This window comes from Falco cherrug, chromosome 1, assembly GCF_023634085.1.
Source record: "Falco cherrug isolate bFalChe1 chromosome 1, bFalChe1.pri, whole genome shotgun sequence".
Lineage (NCBI taxonomy): Eukaryota > Metazoa > Chordata > Aves > Falconiformes > Falconidae > Falco > Falco cherrug.
Window position 1 is genome coordinate 82,836,208 of NC_073697.1, and position 17,872 is coordinate 82,854,079.

At 37.8% G+C, this 17,872-nt stretch overlaps 1 protein-coding gene across 2 annotated transcripts in view; it reads left to right on the forward strand.

The window, feature by feature from the left end:
* Positions 1 to 17,872, forward strand: part of TLL1 (tolloid like 1) — a 139,879-nt gene that overhangs the window by 78,430 nt on the left and 43,577 nt on the right. Inside the window, exons 6-9 of one of the 2 annotated variants that reach the window (XM_005444566.3) lie at positions 2,758 to 2,936; positions 4,724 to 4,829; positions 7,740 to 7,864; positions 14,767 to 14,882. In XM_005444566.3, the coding sequence (XP_005444623.1) occupies positions 2,758 to 2,936; positions 4,724 to 4,829; positions 7,740 to 7,864; positions 14,767 to 14,882 (526 nt within the window). Of the gene's footprint in view, positions 1 to 2,757; positions 2,937 to 4,723; positions 4,843 to 7,739; positions 7,865 to 14,766; positions 14,883 to 17,872 lie in introns of those variants that run through there. The other variant, XM_055727976.1, reaches the window with a different exon arrangement.

Genomic DNA, 17,872 nt, shown 5'->3' on the forward strand with positions numbered 1-17,872 from the left:
TGGCAAATTCTACTATCTTTGGCTCAGAGTACAAAGTTTGTACTCTAGCATTTGCTTTCTAATTGGGTGGGACAGTAAATAACACTGTGTAGGAGACCTAAAAACCCCCAACAAAACAATAAAAACCACAAAACCTTCTTCAGGATCCAAACACTTTTTTCCTCAGGGTGAGTGTGAGTAAGAGAGTATATGAACTATGGTAGTTCCCTTATTGCACAACAGAAGTGTATTCAGATAGCTGAGTGACTAGTGAAAGATAAAGCCAGGTTAAAATGATGCTTAAAAATACCTGTAGTGCTTTAATTATGTTTACATATTCACCTGTAGCCATGATATTTATTCTGCAAACATGCAATCTGAAAAATATGTCAAGCAAAACCATGTCAGCGTGTCAGATGCAAAGGTGAAATCCACTGTGGAATCATGAGATAAAATGGTGTAATTGCTCTAAATTTTTATTTTAATCTTATTGCTGCTGTTTGTTGCTTCTTTTTATCACCTGAGCTGCATTTTTAGGGTACGTCTTAAGATAGATTTTCTATTACTATTATTTGTATCAGTGTTTGTAATAATATTTCTATTTTATAAGTATTGTAAATAGTAATTTGTGTTTATACAGTTTATATGGAGTGAAGGAAATAGAGAAATACACAGGTGTTCTTTATTTTCTGTTACTGTGGTGTGAAACAGTAGCACGTAAACCTGCACCATTGACAGTGACGGAATTGTACGAGAGTTGCCATTGGTTTTATTTACCTGCTTTGAAGAGAGCTATCAAGAGAAGGCACCTTAAAAAATTAATTAAACATGATATTGCACAACTCTAGCTGAAGCACTGAGCCTAATTCAGTGCTTTGACCCAAAAAGGTGATTCATACCTATCCTTGGAACTACCTAAAGCAGGAAGGAAAGAGTTAACTTCTGTCGAGGGTAGGAATACTGGAGAAGCAGTTGAGATAGCAAGGAACGATTGTCATGTGAACAATAATTTTTCCTAACAATATTTTCAAGATAGTTTCAAAATTCTTGATACAACCCTCCTACGCTGTTGTAGTAATATTTTCTCCTATAAACGTAACTTGTGTGGCCTTTATAATTTTAAAATGTTACTATCATTTTTTGATATATCTATCCTTGATTTTAACCATCAGTGCAAAACCAGTATATGCTTACTAAGAACAGGTATAGTGAGCTAACATGACGTGGCTGTACTTCTCTAATATTCATGTTTTAAAGTTCTAGTTGTATTAGATGCTAAAAATAACCAATGAGGAAGACTAACCAAGACTGACTGACTAGCTAACTAACTAAAGTTAAAAGTTTCTTTGTCACTGCAAAACCTGAAAAGGAAAACCAAGCAAATGTTGTCCGTAGAAGTTAATCTGCTGTTGGTATTGTTCCCATAGCTGCTCTTCCACTATTGCCTGCAGAGGCATATGAAGGGATAGGATCATTCTACACACTAGCATTGACCGTCTCAAGGACCAAATATATTCTGCTATGTAAATGTTGCATCAGAAAACATGTGTTTTTTTTAAAAAAAAAAAAAAAGAGGAGGAGGGAGAGGGTGGAGGTGATCTGCTCAGTAGAATTCCATTCCACCTGGCAGACTGCAGAATTTAAAGATCAGAGATGGGAAAACAGGCTTTTATTAGGAAATACAATGCTAACTTGAAAATTTAAGATCTTCAGCGGTGACAGGTGAAATTGTCTTTCATTTTGGTAGGATTTGCTTTACTCTTCTTTCTCTTCTTTTGCTAGCATAGTCAAGCAACTTTTTTTCTAACCAAAAAGCAGACATCTCAGATAAATGCTGACAGTATGAATGCTGAAAAGGGCATCTCTGTTCCCTAAGTTTACGTTGGAATCATAGAAGTGGAACAGGAATGAAAAATGAGAGCAGTTGTGAAGTAGGGCTTTTTTGAGATTGGTTGTTGGTTTCTTTTCTTGTGAAAATATGACTTTCTGGGACTAAGGTTTCTACTGCAAGAAAACAGGAGTGGGAGAAGAAAAGGGTTCACGCGCATCCAGTGCATTCAACCTCCTAATATACTGTTGTTGCAAGTCGCACTGTATGTTACCCATAGCCAGAGAAACTAACTATGAGGAGGGATTGCACCGTGGTGTCATAGGGTTCTGCATCTCATTCAGGGTATCTTCCTTCTGTGTTTTGAACTGCATGCTAAGTGAATCTTTTAAAGGACTACTATTTAACTTGCATAATTTCTATACCCTGTATAGATGGAACTAATTAAGAAGGGTCACTTTTCAGATCAAAATAAAGCAAACTTACTAGACTAACCAATAACTAAGAGTCTGTTGAGTGCTGTCAAGACACACAGCAGAAGTATGGCACAGAAGAAACCTTGCCTTCACTTAGCAAGAAAGCAGGGGTATGCATGGGTGAGACGGTGCTTCCAGTAAACTTCGTTTTTATTGATTCTTTGGTGAAAAGAAGTTCCTGTGTCATTCTGAGATACAAGGCCACAAGTGACAATTCTGTTGATCATAGCTAGCATCTTTTGAGAATACCCCGGGGGGGAAAAAAAAGGAAAAAAAGTGTCCTTTATTAGGTATTCTGAGTAAGTTGTTCTTGCACTAGATCTGGAGTTTGTGAGACTGCAGAAATTGTGTAGTGCATTCATTGCTCTGTTGATTTTTTCTTATATAACATTTTATCAAGTTTTAACTGAATTTCCTATATGGTTTGTAGAGATATGCATGAAAGCTTTATCTGTGTTTGTGTTTTAATTACAGGTGCTGTTCTTATGTAGGTCGAAGGGGAAATGGTCCTCAGGCTATATCTATTGGCAAGAACTGTGATAAATTTGGTATAGTTGTCCATGAGCTGGGTCATGTGATAGGTTTCTGGCACGAACATACGCGACCAGACCGTGATGACCATGTCACCATCATTAGAGAAAACATCCAGCCTGGTAAGATATTCTAATAAGTTGTTTTTTGGGGTTTGGGGTTGTTGGTTTGTTTTTTTTTTTGGGGGGTGGGGGTGGGGCAGGGGAGGGGAGTCTTTATTTTTGGTGTTTCCATCGCCTATCAGAAGTAGTCATTTATGCCTGATATTCCTTTTTAGCTAGACTGTTCTCAAGCTGATTCACAAATGAAATACTGCAACTGAAACTTCATTTTTTTCTAACGGTCTGGCCAAGTAGAAAGCCATTAAGTAGTATGGGCGAAGGAGAGAATATAGTAATCGTGCTCAAGAACTCTGAAGGAAGCCATTGCTCTTAAAGCCCTTTAAAAGTCATGTTTCTGTGCTTGAGAAAGGGCTTTTCTTTCATAGTCTTTACTGAATGATAAGTATAAAAACATGCTAACAGCTTTTTATACTGCCCGAGAGGTTTCGACCTGGAAGGTAAGCTGAGGACTTTGTGACAAGGACGGGCACTGTTCCCATGCTTTCCATGTTACTTGTTTCCTGCAGAGCCTGTAGCTTAGCCAGCGGCCTTGATGTTGTTGCGACAAACATCTGAGGAACCTGAGAAATTTAAGCTGGCTGTTAAAATTAAATCTGTCAGTCCAGCTGTTGTGCCCACACTTGTGCTGCGTGGGCAAGATGGGAGGGAACTAGGCGTGTTTCATTTGCAGTGTCATAAATGTGAAACACTGATTTTGACTTACGAGAATTCTCTTCTCAAGAAATGGTGAAATCAGAATTTGTCTGATGATAACTTTGGAGTATTTATTTGTTCCTATAAAGAGTTTTAAAATAAAATAGATTTGAGATGCAATAGATCTTTTCCACCTCAGCTAGGACTTGGAAGATGACTGGCAGCTGATACACACTCCCACAAGTCTCTGAAGTCCTGAAAGGACATATGCATCAAAGCCTTCCTTCTGTTCTTTCCATGTCATTAACTTGTGTAGATACCATAAGTGCTCTTCCCCTGTGCTTTTTCTGTGATGGGGAAAATTAGCTGGAGTGCCGTCCTCAGCCTCCTGCTGTCTACTTGCCGTTGTCTCTCTAGTTTCCGGCTGAAGCCACTTTGTGGTGTGGCATGAGCCTTGAGGGGCGCTAAATGGAATCAGTCATGACCACTAAGACATTTGGGGTTTGTTGTATTATGCAAGTTACGTTGGTTAATAATGTTAATGCCATTGCAGGTTTTTTTTGCCAGACATCAGTTGGAATATGAATTGGAGTGAGGGGTGCTTTGCATCTCTTAATACACTGATTAGGACAGGACAAAAACCTTCTGGTCTGGAATTATGAACTAACTATAATTCTTTTTTTCATTAAGTTGCAACAGCTGACTCTTGAAAATGGGACTTTGTAGTGTTTGTATTACTTGGGGGCTCAAAGAGCAGCCTTCATGGGAGCAGTCCTTTTAGTATCCAGTATGACCAGTCTATAACAAGGAGGGTTTTTCTGGGGTCTCTGCTGTCAAAATGATTTCTGTCTCGAATTAAGAACCAAGCCAGCAAATTTTGCAGATTCTACATGAAGCACAACGTAATGTGTGGGGCCTTTATGTGTGTTAGGTGAATGAGAACAGTCTTTCTAAATGTAAAGGTAGGAATTTGATGTGTGTTTCAGAAGACATTTCTGCCCTTTTGGTTAACAAAATCACACAGTTAATGCCAAATGACTAAGATTTATGAATGTCAGTGAGTGATTAGGTTAGGATCTTTGTTGTTTTCCTTTTCGGGGTTGTTTTTTATCTTCACAAAAAAAGATATTGAAGAAACTATCAATCATTTTTAGGTCAGGAATACAACTTCTTGAAGATGGAGCCTGGAGAGGTGAACTCCCTTGGGGAACCGTATGACTTTGACAGCATTATGCACTATGCTAGGAACACCTTCTCAAGGTTGGAGTCTCAGGTTATACCTTTTGACTTTTAATTATATTCCTGTCTGTGAATGTGAAGAACTATGCTTTTTTAAGTATCCTGAAACCACTGAAGATATCCCTTGTGATATATTATTCTTACAACAATCAAAGCACAGCTTGTTTATTTTAAGTCAGAATAATTTAATTATATTTTTTAACATGTTTCATTTCTGTTCAGTTTCAAAGCAGCCTTTTGATCTTGCTTCAGTTCTTCGGATTTCAAGACAAGATAATCTGGAAACATCATTTCATATAATACTCTCTTTTTGTCTCCATAAAAATTTGAATTTAGTAAAACCAAATGAGTGAAATGATTAGGAATTGTATGTGTAACATGAGCTGTTCTCTTTAAAGAGAAATCTCCTTTGGTGCATGACGTCTGACTAACTATGAATTATGTAGGTAGAACTTGTCACGGTATTAGGGCATCTACCATGCAAGGCACAGCCTTTACTAAGGACTGCAGTCAGACATTTATAACAGAGCCTGTAGCCTCTTCTCTATTGCTTGTACAGATTGTTACTGTGATCAAAGAACACAGTTCTGGTGTTTTTGCTCTGGCGTGTTGCAGGCTGATGCTTTCCCAACTCCATGGTAACTCATGTGGGGCTTGCTCTGAAACTCTGCATGGTTTTGGGAGCTGTACAAAGAGCTGTTCCCATAAGCTAGCCCTGCCCTGGAGAGTAAGTGGAGGAGTCTTTCACCCAGTCTCTTGCTATATTTCACACCAAGTCACAGTTCAGCTGCTTACTCTCTAAAAACACCAGAGTAATGTAAATTAAAAGAAACTTCAAAAAAACCCAACAAAAATGCTAGTTTAAAAACTTACGTGCTTAGCTTTTTCCCCCCCCCAAATTCATGCATTTAAAGGCAAAAAACCTAGACAATCTGAGACTGAAGTAAACTGAAGACCACCAGAAACCTCACCAGCCTCTGCAAATTTCTTAAGCTTACTCTCCTCAATATAAATGATATTATTAAAAAAAAATATATTCTACCAAAGGATGTATTTAGCATACCCATAATTTACCCCTGGAAGAGCATGAGATTGAGCCACCTGAAGTAGATAATAGTCAAATTGCTTACTCTAGTTACAGATACTATTACCTTAAGGAAGAGATTATAAGAACCTGTATGAAATAGAGTATTTTAACAATCTGGATCCCCCCCTTCCCCCCACCCTGCTGAGTCCTAGGGCAATGGCAGCATTAAGATAACTTGATTTGTGGGCCCTGATCTCACTACCTTCCAAGCTGGCAAAAGCTGATAGCGCCATGAGCAGGCATGCCCTGCCCCAAGGTGAAAGAGGTTGTTACTTCATACTGTTTAAAAACAACCAGCAAACCCTTCAGGTCATTGATTTGTGCTGATTTATCTTGAAAGCATGAGTCATGCTCAGTGTGGTATATTGCCAGCTGTTGTTAGACTTTACTCACCCAGATAAGTAGCAGAAATCACAAAACATCATAAAGTTCTAGTCACACACAATGCTGTTGTTCATGCTATATTAAAACTGTTACAGGTTGTTCCCTTACTAAAGTGCTAAGGCATTTAAGAGAGCACTGTTTTCACATTTTTCAAAATATGAATAATGTCAGTTTCAGGCTGTACTAAACATAATTGGAAAATAAATTTTATAATTTATAGATACAAACACTTTTTAAAAATAATAATGCGCTTTATTTCTTGAAGCTGAATAATGTCATAAGTAGTTTATTTCACAGTTTAGATTAGGATAACATTTTGACACGATTCTTTTTTTACAACATTTCTAGTGGTGCAAGATTTCTAATCTACATCTGACTGGGTAAGGAGAGCAGTGTGTACCTGCAATACTCAAAATGGTTCATTTATTATAATTTACAAAGCAATCTGTATTTATAAACAATATTGCTAACTACAAAGATCCTTATTGTTCATTCATTTGTGGACCTACATTATGGCTGAAAATATCTGTTTGACTTTTCAATAAAAGCCCTACAGGTGTACAAGACAGAATGAAAGAAATTAAAGAACAAGAGAACACAGAAATGTGTTCATCTATTAACTTTTCATTTTATGGGATTTGGGGGATTTTCAAATTCTGTAACATGAACAGAACTTAGTTTTTTACCTTTACTCTTTTAAAATTTATTTGAGAGTACCAAAATATTTTGAATCATATTTAAAATTTGGGAAACTGAACAAAACTGCACATTTGGAACAAGTATGCTCCTATATTACGTCTAGTAATTTAGGGCAAATGTTATTAAAATCACATACGGTAAGTTGATATATTTTATTGTAAAACAAGCAGAGGCTGGCAAGTAAGCATTTCTGTTTCAAAAGCAGCAGATAGAGTAAGTTCTGTTATAACACCTGACAGAAGAATGATTGGCAAGTGTGCTTGACTTTACCTGCTCTTACATGTTTAAAGTCAAGACTTTAACACTTCTGTTAAAAACTTCATTAGAAATAGGAGCTTTGTCATTAAGAAATTTGTGATAGGGCCCAATTTATGTATTTTATATAATTCTATAATTATTTTTTTAAATACAGCAAGAGCTTAACAGTAGTGCCTTTTTCCTGTGTAGTCTTTATAGTAGTAAGAGATTTCCCTCCTGTTGTCTAACACAAATATAAAAGCTGATATGTTAATTGATATGCTGAAAGAAGATAATTTTTTGATAACTTTGCATAAAGTTTACTAGTATACAGTATAAAAATACTGAGGAATTTTTAAGACATGTTTTCTGTATTTAAAGTTCTGCATTTTACCCTCTTATTTATGCCAAATGTAAATTCTAGATTGACAAAATAGCATTATACATTCATAAAACTCAGACAGCTTTATGACAGAAACCTGATAGGGGGTTTTGGGGTCTATTTTTATTTTTATTTTTTTTAGGGGCATGTTTCTGGATACCATTCTCCCTTCCCGTGATGATAATGGTATACGACCTGCCATTGGCCAGCGTACTCGTCTAAGTAAAGGAGATATTGCACAGGCAAGAAAGCTGTATAGATGTCCAGGTATTGCATCACAAACAAAACCCACATACTAGCAACTGTTCGACTTGTTGTTCAAGAGGAATGAAAATTTTTTTGAGTCAGCTGCTGAGTAGTCTGCCCTCATGTTGGCAACTGACATAGGCAGTTCAAGAGTTGAATAATCTTATAGATGATGTTTCTGGAGTGCAAAGCACTTAAGGACAGGTAAACTGTATGAAACAACACTTAGTTCCATGACATTTCAATCTTTGTTTTCCTTAGCTGTTCAATGATTAGGGAAAAAAAAGTTTAATCTCAATTCTAGTTTGCATATTGGCTGGAGTCCTTTTTGATTTGAATTCAAGTAGGATGCAGAAGGAACAAATTAAATTATTGCTATCAGGTCTGAACACAAAAATTTTTGAAAATTTCACAAACAGCAAGCCAGGACGACTAAGTTGTAAACTCTTTTATGGATGAACTGGTTAGATATTATTACAAAATCCTATGATTTTAAGACATACACTTAGTATTTGGATATCTCCTGCTTAATTATATCCTATGAATTCCATGCATTTTAGCGTTGTATCTCAAAATAGTGTTAGGGTAGAGTTTCTTTCTGTCTCGGAGACATCAGTGGCTAGCCTGGAGTAACCCAGAGTTCTCGTCGTTCTCTAGTGCTCGTTCTTTGTTAAGTGCTGGTGCAGTGGTGGAAACCTCAGAGCAAAAGGTTTTACTTTCCTTGCTGTAGTTGTGGCTGGTACCAGTTTTAACCTTTGATGTCAAACAAAGCGGTTCAGAAGTGCCATCTCTCAGCCAGAATTTGCCAGCAAGGTCCCCGTGCGAGGCCAGACCTATCAGCTTTGTGCCGCGTAGGTTTTACAGCCCTCCTGCTCCTTGTGGGAGTTGATGCAGTCTCAGTAGCTGTTTGAAGTCAGGTGTGTGACTGCTTTCAACCACCTGATCAGTGCAGGAGAAATAAAAAGAGGGATCAGGACTGAAGTAACGGAGCTGCTTCAAATTTGTGTCTGCAGCAGCGTGATCTGCGGAAGGTCTGGGGCATCTGATGTGCATTTGCTGTATACTGTACAGCTGAAATATGCCTTCCGTTTGTGCTGTAAGTAATCATAGTCTTTTGTATACTGAGAGCTTGCACAGTCTTTCTGGGCCTACCAGAGGAGAAACCGCTTTAACGTATTTTCTTTAACAACTGTTCCTTTTGGAATAGTTTTTGCTCTTTCCTTTTGGTGCAGAAAGTGCTTAAATAACGGCATTCTTCTTGGCAGCATTATTTCTAAAAAGAGTATACAGAGCGAAGCAATTTCATAAACACAGAATATACCTATTTATGTATTGATAAAAGGCAAATTTTGGAGACAAAAATAGTCTATGAAATTAAAACCACTGTGAAAGCAGCTAGTATCTTATGATCATATCGACTTAAGGAAGATTTTTTTAACAAATTAGAGCTTACGCTGTTTAGTGTGTATATAATAGTCTAGCACATACTTACAGTCAACTGAAAAAGATGCGATGTGCTTTTTGAGCAAATGTTCAAATAGCTCTTCAGAGAAAATGTACTTTTCATATAATTAATGAAAATGTGCAATGATGAGTTAGCCTTTCTTTCAACGTCTTGAAAGTTGTTGAAAGTTAGTTTCACAGTACTGTAAAACCAAGGCTGTTGAGAGTAGTGTGCACCTTAAAAGTAAGCTGTTTTTTGCAGCAGTGGTGAACACGGGTCAGAGGGATAGGAAAAATAGGTGGTAGTTACAGGATCATGCTCATTTTCTGGCGCTTTGCTTCAGCAGACTTTGGAATAAAAGATGCTGGTTTTCTAGCCCTACTTAGATTAGCCAGTCCATAAAAGAAAGTGAGTTTTAAGAGGCAGAAAAAGACAAGAGGTTTTGCTACAGATTTTAAATAGCATACTATTTAACATCCTGGGTTTTTTCATATAAATATTTTTAATAGAACTGCATAACCGAATAACACAACGCGACTGTAAATGTCCAGTAAAGAGAGCAACTCTGAAAGTTGCATGGTACTTGTGATCTAATAAAGTTTCCAGTTCTCCAAGAGTGAGACTGAAAATTCAAGCATTAAGCTTTTGGTTTTATGAAAAGAATCATGTGATCATCACAGTATATAGCAATAAAATCCCTGATACTGTTTTTTTTGGTGGCGTGCTGTACTTAGTATTTCAGACAAAAGATGTTAATCGTGATGTCTGCTTATGATAAAACAGCAGTGAATATTTCAAACATTAATAACATCTCCATTGTTTCATCTGTTCATTTGTGTTGACTGAAATGTAATACAATGAAAATATAAAAAACAGTAACTTAAACAAACCAGTATTTTCCAGAGATGCACACTAATTTGATAAAGGGGTTTGTGGCAAGCATTTCTGGCCCTAGAAGCTGGCTGGGTTTTCTGGGGCCCACGAGCGTGAAGCTGAGCTCAGGGCTGCTGCAGAGCACAGCCGATCCCGCAGCAGCGCGACCACCGAGCCTGCGCCGCTGCAGCTGCTCAGGGTGCACAGGGCTGTCCCCCAGGGAAGGGCTCAGTGCCTGAGGAACTGCTCTGAGCTCGGTGAAGCCAAGGCGTGAGATTTGATAACCTGGCTTTCATCAGCTGAGCTAGGGCCAGGGCTCAACAACCTAGCAACAGCAATTTTGGTTTGTTTTTAACTTTTTCTTAGGATTTCTGTCAAAGGAAAATGTAATTGCTGATAGGGATCTGTTACGTTTTAATACTGGGTTATATTGTTACATGACAGAATAATGAGGAGAAAGCAAGCAACCAAGCTGAGAATCCTTGCTCTGCCAAGCTTATTTTGAACTTTGAGTGCCTTGGCATTTGAGAACTCTAGATCTTGAACTTCAAGGCTGGATGTATGACAATTTTTAGACTGTCTAATGGAGTAATAGAATATGTTTTCTGGTGTAGCTATTAAAGTTTCCTCACAGATCTACCTTTATAAGTTTATATAGAAATTGTACTTGATTTAAAATTCATATGTAGTTTTATAGGAGAACGATACTCGTAGGAGAAAGAGAGGACAAGAAATAAGCGGGTAGAGTGGGACTGAGTAAGGGGTGGGAAAGGAGGCTCAGATGGGCAGGAGAAGGCTGTGCAGAGGAAGAGAAGGTGAATGGAAGTGCTTCAACAAACTTACAAAATGCCGGGGTCTGTGACAGTATGCATGGAAGAGAGCAGATGAAAGACACCTAGCCTGGCTGTTGTCACTGTTCCCCAAGCTTAACTTGCTCCCATCTGTGTTAGATTAGAAAAGAGTGTTCACCTTCAAAAGTCTGTCTTTATTCACTGCATAAGGTAGTTTAAAGTTTTTACATTAAGACCATGTTCCTACAACTATAAAGGGGAATCAAGTCAACAGTAAGATGCTGAGTTGTAGTAAACTGATTTAAGTTTTTGGTTTAACAAGTACGTTATCAGCACCAGATACTTTTAGGGCTCTGTGGCAGCTTTATGTGCTACATATGTATAGTTGTACAGACTTGGGTCTAAGTAAAAGATCTTAATTCTCTTTGGAAGAGGGTAGACTTAAATTAGCTGTATATGACAGTATGTATTTGCTAGTGCTATACACAAAGGAATAAGAGTTGGTTCCCTGAGTGTCTCGGAGGATCTGGGCTTTGTAATTTTCAGATTTCACTGTAAGACTTAATGGAAGTTGACCATGTGCGTAGACCAGCCCAGAGAGGTGTTATACACAGGCTGTGTAATTAAACACTGCTGCAGAGTTCGCTGGTAAAAATTGCTTTGTATAAGCATATAATCTACCTGCAGCCTGTGCCATCTTTACAATGAGAAGGAAAAAATAGTTTCCCTTTCCTTAACACAGAAAGGCTTCTCAGGATTCTAACCTTCTCAAGCTGTATAACAGATGGGAGATTGTTTTTTTTGGTCGGGGTGTCTGTGTGGGGAGAGCTAAAGTGGCATTTCTGCAAGTGGGCTAGCCTAATAAAATTGATGCCATGGTAAGGCATGACATTTGGGAGGGGGGAAAAAAGCGTCAGAGAAAACATTGGCAGTGTTAATGATTAACAATGGAATAAATATGTACAAATGCTTTTTAAAGCAGAGGTGTATAAGATTAAAGTTCTCATTAATTTCTTCTTCATCGTACATTTCTACTAAGATTAGTTCTTATGGCCCTTACTGCTCATTTTCTTTCTACATTTCTTCCCAAAGTGGACTCGTTACTAATGGACTGTCACACGGTAAAATGTGTATAATATACTATTTTATAAGCCTAATCACAAATACTGTAGTTGCCACAGTCCAATTACAGGGAAACCTTTATGTTCTCTAGGGATAGAATTTTAACTGTTTCAATTACCACTGACCCATTGAAGATGAATATGCTTTTAAACAAGAAATACCTAAATGTGACCCCGGCTATAGTGGCTCTGGAAACCAGCCTGGAACTCAGATATCTCATAGATAATTAATTCAACTATTGATTGGTATAAGCTTCTTGTTATAGATCCCTTGAGTAATGAGGAATTTTAAATTAAATGGTAAAGACTGTGAAAAAAATAAATCCCATACATATTTCATAAATTCTGATTGTGTTAATTCTTAGTAGAAGTTATCTAATTACAATTTTTCTTACACTTCCCTTAATTTCAGACATATTTATGAAAACTTTGATTTGATAGAGAGCTCTCAGGCATTTTAATGTGGATATAAGTCAAATTGTAGTATTAGCTAGCTTTAACCTATAATTCCTCAAAAAAGAAAATGTTCCACAGCACCCTTTGCAACTTAAAATCCACAGCTGTAAGGAGATATATTTATATATCTATCTATATTTATCTCTCCTTACAACTTTTGTATATGGAGCACGGAGTGTTATTAATAGTCTGGAGAAAAAAATTCCTGCATTCTATAAGAGAGAAAAATTCTGAAATGTTCTCAAAAATACAAAGCTATTGTGCTTTATTCATTGATGCGTTTACTTTTGTAACAGGGTAATTTAGGGGCTTTAATAGAGTAAGGGGTAGTTATGCCAAGGTCTTCCTCCTCTCCTCTTACTATTTGCAGGCCTGCATTTGAACTGATAGCTCATATGTCCCACATATTTGATAGCATTTTGTTTGCTTACATACTTCACATGTGAGTGTGTGCATTGTGTGACTTCATAATATTTGTCTCGAGGTTACAGTTAATTGAAAATAATGCAATGTGAGCAGAAAAGTTTGGACAAACAGCATTCCTCATCTCTCATCATGTCATCTGCTCAAGGCTTGCTTAGTACCTGTGGTGCTGGTGAAATAGTTGTAGCTAGTGCAAACAGGAGATGTACTAAAGCTTGAAATATGTTTCTGTGCCTTGTGAAAGTACGCTGATGCAGTGTGGCCTCGATGGCGCGATGCATGCTGCTGCGCAGGGTATCTCTTTGCGTTCTCTTTTTCTCTACTTTTGTACAAGGCTACTATTTCACTGTTGTCCTTCACTTAAGCACTTTACATATTTGTTATAAGCTACAATACAGTTTACTAGCACTGGGGGAACCCAGTATGGTTTTCTGCAATTTATTTAAATTTGCATTCATCACCATGTTAAAAATAAATTGTGGTTAATTATGGATATAGCCTTTTCACTGAAAAGGCTTTGTGCTTTGTACAGAAATAATTATTTAGCACTGAATACCTTTTTTTTGTATGTGTCATTTGCTGTGGCTGCCTGCAACTTTTTAAAGATAAACCCACACTTCATAAATGAGGGGAGGAAAATATTTTTTTTTCTGCTTCATTCCAAAAGGACGTGGTGACTGTGACTTTAGCCTTTAAATTTTTTTGGAGGCTGCACCAGTCTTTCTTTTCTCACCTCTTCACAATAACCATTTCAGCGTCAGAGAGCATATTTAATGCCTTGAATGTAATTTATGCCTGATATTACAGCCTAGTTGTCAGATTACATTTTAGACACATTTTGACCAGACAGGCTTTACAGCTGTGTTGTCTGTCACAAACAATCTCTTCCTTTGTCCCCTTTTATTTAAAAATTTTCCAGATCATTTATAATTCATTGAGATTTTGATGATACAGTAGTTCACCTGCTGGCAGTGGTAGCTGTAATTTGAAAGCAATGCAGATCTGATTACACTGTCAGTCATGGGATAATATTCTCAAATTCACATCTCTCGTATCACACCTGCAAAATTGGTGGGTGAAACAACTTGACTGAGATTGAAAGAGATGACTGACTGAGGTGTGACACCCTTACCAGAATCAGTTATAGTGGTGGAGAATGGCAGGAGCTTCCAATGTTGTATTTTTAGTGTGAAGAGGAATTATTAACCAGTCCACCAGCAGCTAGTAGCATGATTGACAAGTGAGATATGGGTGCTAAAAGCTTCAATAATAACGAATATAAAAGCTTTTGGTATTTTAGCACTTCACATTTGCTTTTCTTTATTACTCATATCTCTACAAATCACTGTTGCAAGAGATTTTTGTTGAATATACGCTTTGGTTTTCTATACCAATATAAATGAGTGAGTTTAGGTCAGATCAGTCTCTCATGTGGGCAAAGTACTAAGTTAAATGAAACCACTGATGAAATTCCAGTGTGGTGCCAATCATGCTGTACTTTTTTCCCACCAAAGTAAAGTTATATGTATAATTGTACAGTTGATTGACAGCAATGACATTTTTAAGACTGCTGTAATTTTGGTTATGTCAGCAGACAGCACACAAGTGAAATAGTTCATGGAATAAAAACATTCTGTGTAAATAGAATGAATGTCAGACTGACTTAAAATCATTGTTTTGAATAAATTGTAAAATAACTAGTCTGTTTTCCGTTCTGCATCTGCAGTGAGTTAAATGTATTCTGAGTAGATATTGGAAAGATGCATTTTCCTGTTAGGCACATTCAATTTTATATTTTTACTGGGTTTTTTTCAGCCTGTGGAGAAACACTGCAGGAATCTACAGGCAACTTTTCTTCTCCAGGATTTCCAAATGGTTATCCTTCCTACACACACTGCATATGGAGAATCTCTGTGACCCCGGGCGAGAAGGTATTTTGACATTCCTCTACTAAAAACAGATACTATTTTCAAACTAAAATGTTGCATTTCTTTAGCTTTTCATTTAAGTTTAAAGCTTACATAACAACTGAAAACAACGTTATGCCATAAAAAATGGGACCGTGTACTACGTCATATTGACTTGACTTTGGTCTGTGACATATAGAACGACACGATCTATTTGGTGGCTGCCCATGTGAAATCAAGGCATGATTTCCATCTGCCACACGTTTGCATCATGAAATCCCTTCAAAACTGACTTCCGATTCAGTTGGTGGTTCGGTGTAAAGGTGGTAGAGGTAGTTCAGGCTCCTGAACGGTCTCTTCTCCAGCACGGGACTGCGCGAGCTGACTGAGCTGTGTGGGGCTGATAGCTGGGCTCTGCCTAAGGAAGGTCTGAGTATGCTGAGTGACATGTTTTTAAAGTGAAACAGTAACATCATGGGGTAAAGAAAGTGTCATTGCAGGTCTTCCCTGGTGTTGGTTCTAGTGCATGTAGTTCTACTTTCCTGGCATCAGTTTTAGAGGAAAAAGTGGTGGTGGTGGGAAAATTGGCTTGGGGAGAGAAGTGCACCATCTTAATGAAAGCAAAACCTGTTTCTCTTGTCTATACTTTCAAAATATGCTAGCTGAATCTTGTTTTAAATTACTGGCTTAAATAAGTAAGGATAGAGAGGAGTGATGGGAAGTTTCACCTGAGACAAAAAATGCAGGGGGAGAAAAAAGGATGTAAGTTTCTTTGTGGGAAACAGTGGCTGATATTAATCGGTCAAGTACAGCTGAAAGAGTGAAATATAGAAGTAACATAAGCCCCTGGAGAGTCCAAAGAGGAAACCCAGCATTTACCTCCAGATATTTCAGTCAGTTTTGTCAGTGGTCTCGCACTCGCTGTTGGACATAGTTTTCTCCTGTTTGGATTGCTTTATTCCGTGTTTCTTTCAGGTCAGAGTCCTGTTAGACACCAAGAATATATGTTCTTAATGTGCTAATAGATCCTTAGGAGCTGTAAGAGCATTTGCTGCTGTGGGGGGTGAAAGCAAAGTCATTTGGAAAGCATTCTTCTTCCTCTGGGCAAGAGCCAGAAACAGGAGGAAAAATAAACATGCTCTGTGCTGGGAGGGTGGGGGCGGCTCTGCAGGTTGGCAGGGAAAAACAAATGAAAACAGATGAATAAGAAAAGCTTTGCACAAAAGATGCAAGTTAATCTAGATAGGTAATTTTATGTCCCTGCTATTTGTGTTGCTTCTTAGACACTGCTGTGATAACGACAAAAATGGCTTAGGTTTCTTTTCTATTCCTCAGTTAAAAAAATTTTAAAAATACAGCGTTCATCTACAATTGTTACTGGCTTTTGAAAACAATATTAATATATGAGCTAGAAAATGGTCATGCTTAAGTATTCATATCATACTCCAACTTTGTGTAAGCCTTTCGGTGGACATTAGTGTAATTGTAATACATCTGTGATACCATTATGTCTTGAGATTGTAACCACCGCTGGAGCTGTGTCATACTGTACAAAAGCTTAATGGGGGAGAACTGCTGTCCTGAAGTCAGCGCTGTAAGAAGACTGGCTCCCTTCCCATCATATCTCCTGCTCCAAATGGGGAAAAAGGCTAAACAGAATTTTCTAATTGAAATTTGACGTGACAAGTCATATCTGTAAGGCAGTGTTCTGACCTCCAGCTCTCATAGTCTCCATATAGTTCAGCAAGAATGAAGTAGATGGTATTTCTGCTAATGTCAAAGTCTGTTTTGCCAGTGCTGTTCCCATAGGATATTGTCTGCCTTGAGATAAAGGACCCTATTTGCAGCAAGTACTTGATGTGAACAACAGCAGAAATGAGGTCTAAATTTTAACTAACGCATGTATCGCTGTACGTTGGACACTCATTATGCTTCACCCCAAATTTTCTCAGTGAATGACGCTAACATATTCATATTATGAAAGGGAAATAATATATTTAAATTCTTGTTCCTTTGTTATCTGCTTTGACCCTGATGGATGTCAGGAATGTTGTGTGGAGGTTGGAGTGCATTATAAGTACATCACATCATGCTCGGAAATGTCAGTGGGCACTTTAGTCACCTAAAAATAAACTGGAAAAACATCAGTCCAGATTGTCTAGTTCTTGCCTCTCTTTTATTGACATTTAACATTGTGCTGTTTGAGCATAGTTTAAAGGACGTTTATCCATGCTGCTTTCTCCAGGTACAGGCACTTCCAATCTTTGGCAGGAAATTCGGTGAAGGATGGCACTGCAGTGGTACACGTTAGCTGCAGCGTCCCTTTTATTGGTAGGCACCATAAATTGCCAGCCCAACCTAAAATGTATGTGCACCTATTGCTAAAACCAGGCAGTTCATTCACCTTTTACTTTCTGTCAGGATTTAAGTCTATATGGTAAATGGCTGTACACAGTATATCTATACACACAAAAATCTCTGGGGGAGGATGGTGTTAGTAATACTGTAAGACCTCTGCCAGTGTGAATCCTGCCTTCTGGTGTGTGGAAATTTTGTTGGCATAGGGAGTTGCAACTATGCCAGTGTTGTGGGGGGTTTTTTAATCCTCCTTTTTGAACAGGTTACGCTACTTTAATTTTTTTTTTAGATGTTTTACACGAATGCTAAAATAAGACAGATAAATCCTTGGTTGGTATGGGAAAAAATGCCATATGCAGAAAACTTGGTACTATCTGGTGTTTGCTATTTATTTTGTGCTTTCTTATCCCAGGCTGTAGGAGATAGGATATATTCTCTCCAAAGCTGCAGTAGCACGATTGAATCTGCTGTGTAATCAATAATTCCTTAACTGTGCTGACAAATACCCATTGATCGTTTTTCCTATGAAGACTTTCAGCCATCCTGTCCCTTGAACAAACTCTACCTTCTCTGCAGCTTTATTTAATACTTTGCAGAATTTCAAGTCAGAATCTTAAATATATTTATACTTGTTTGGTTCCCGACCAGAAATCATG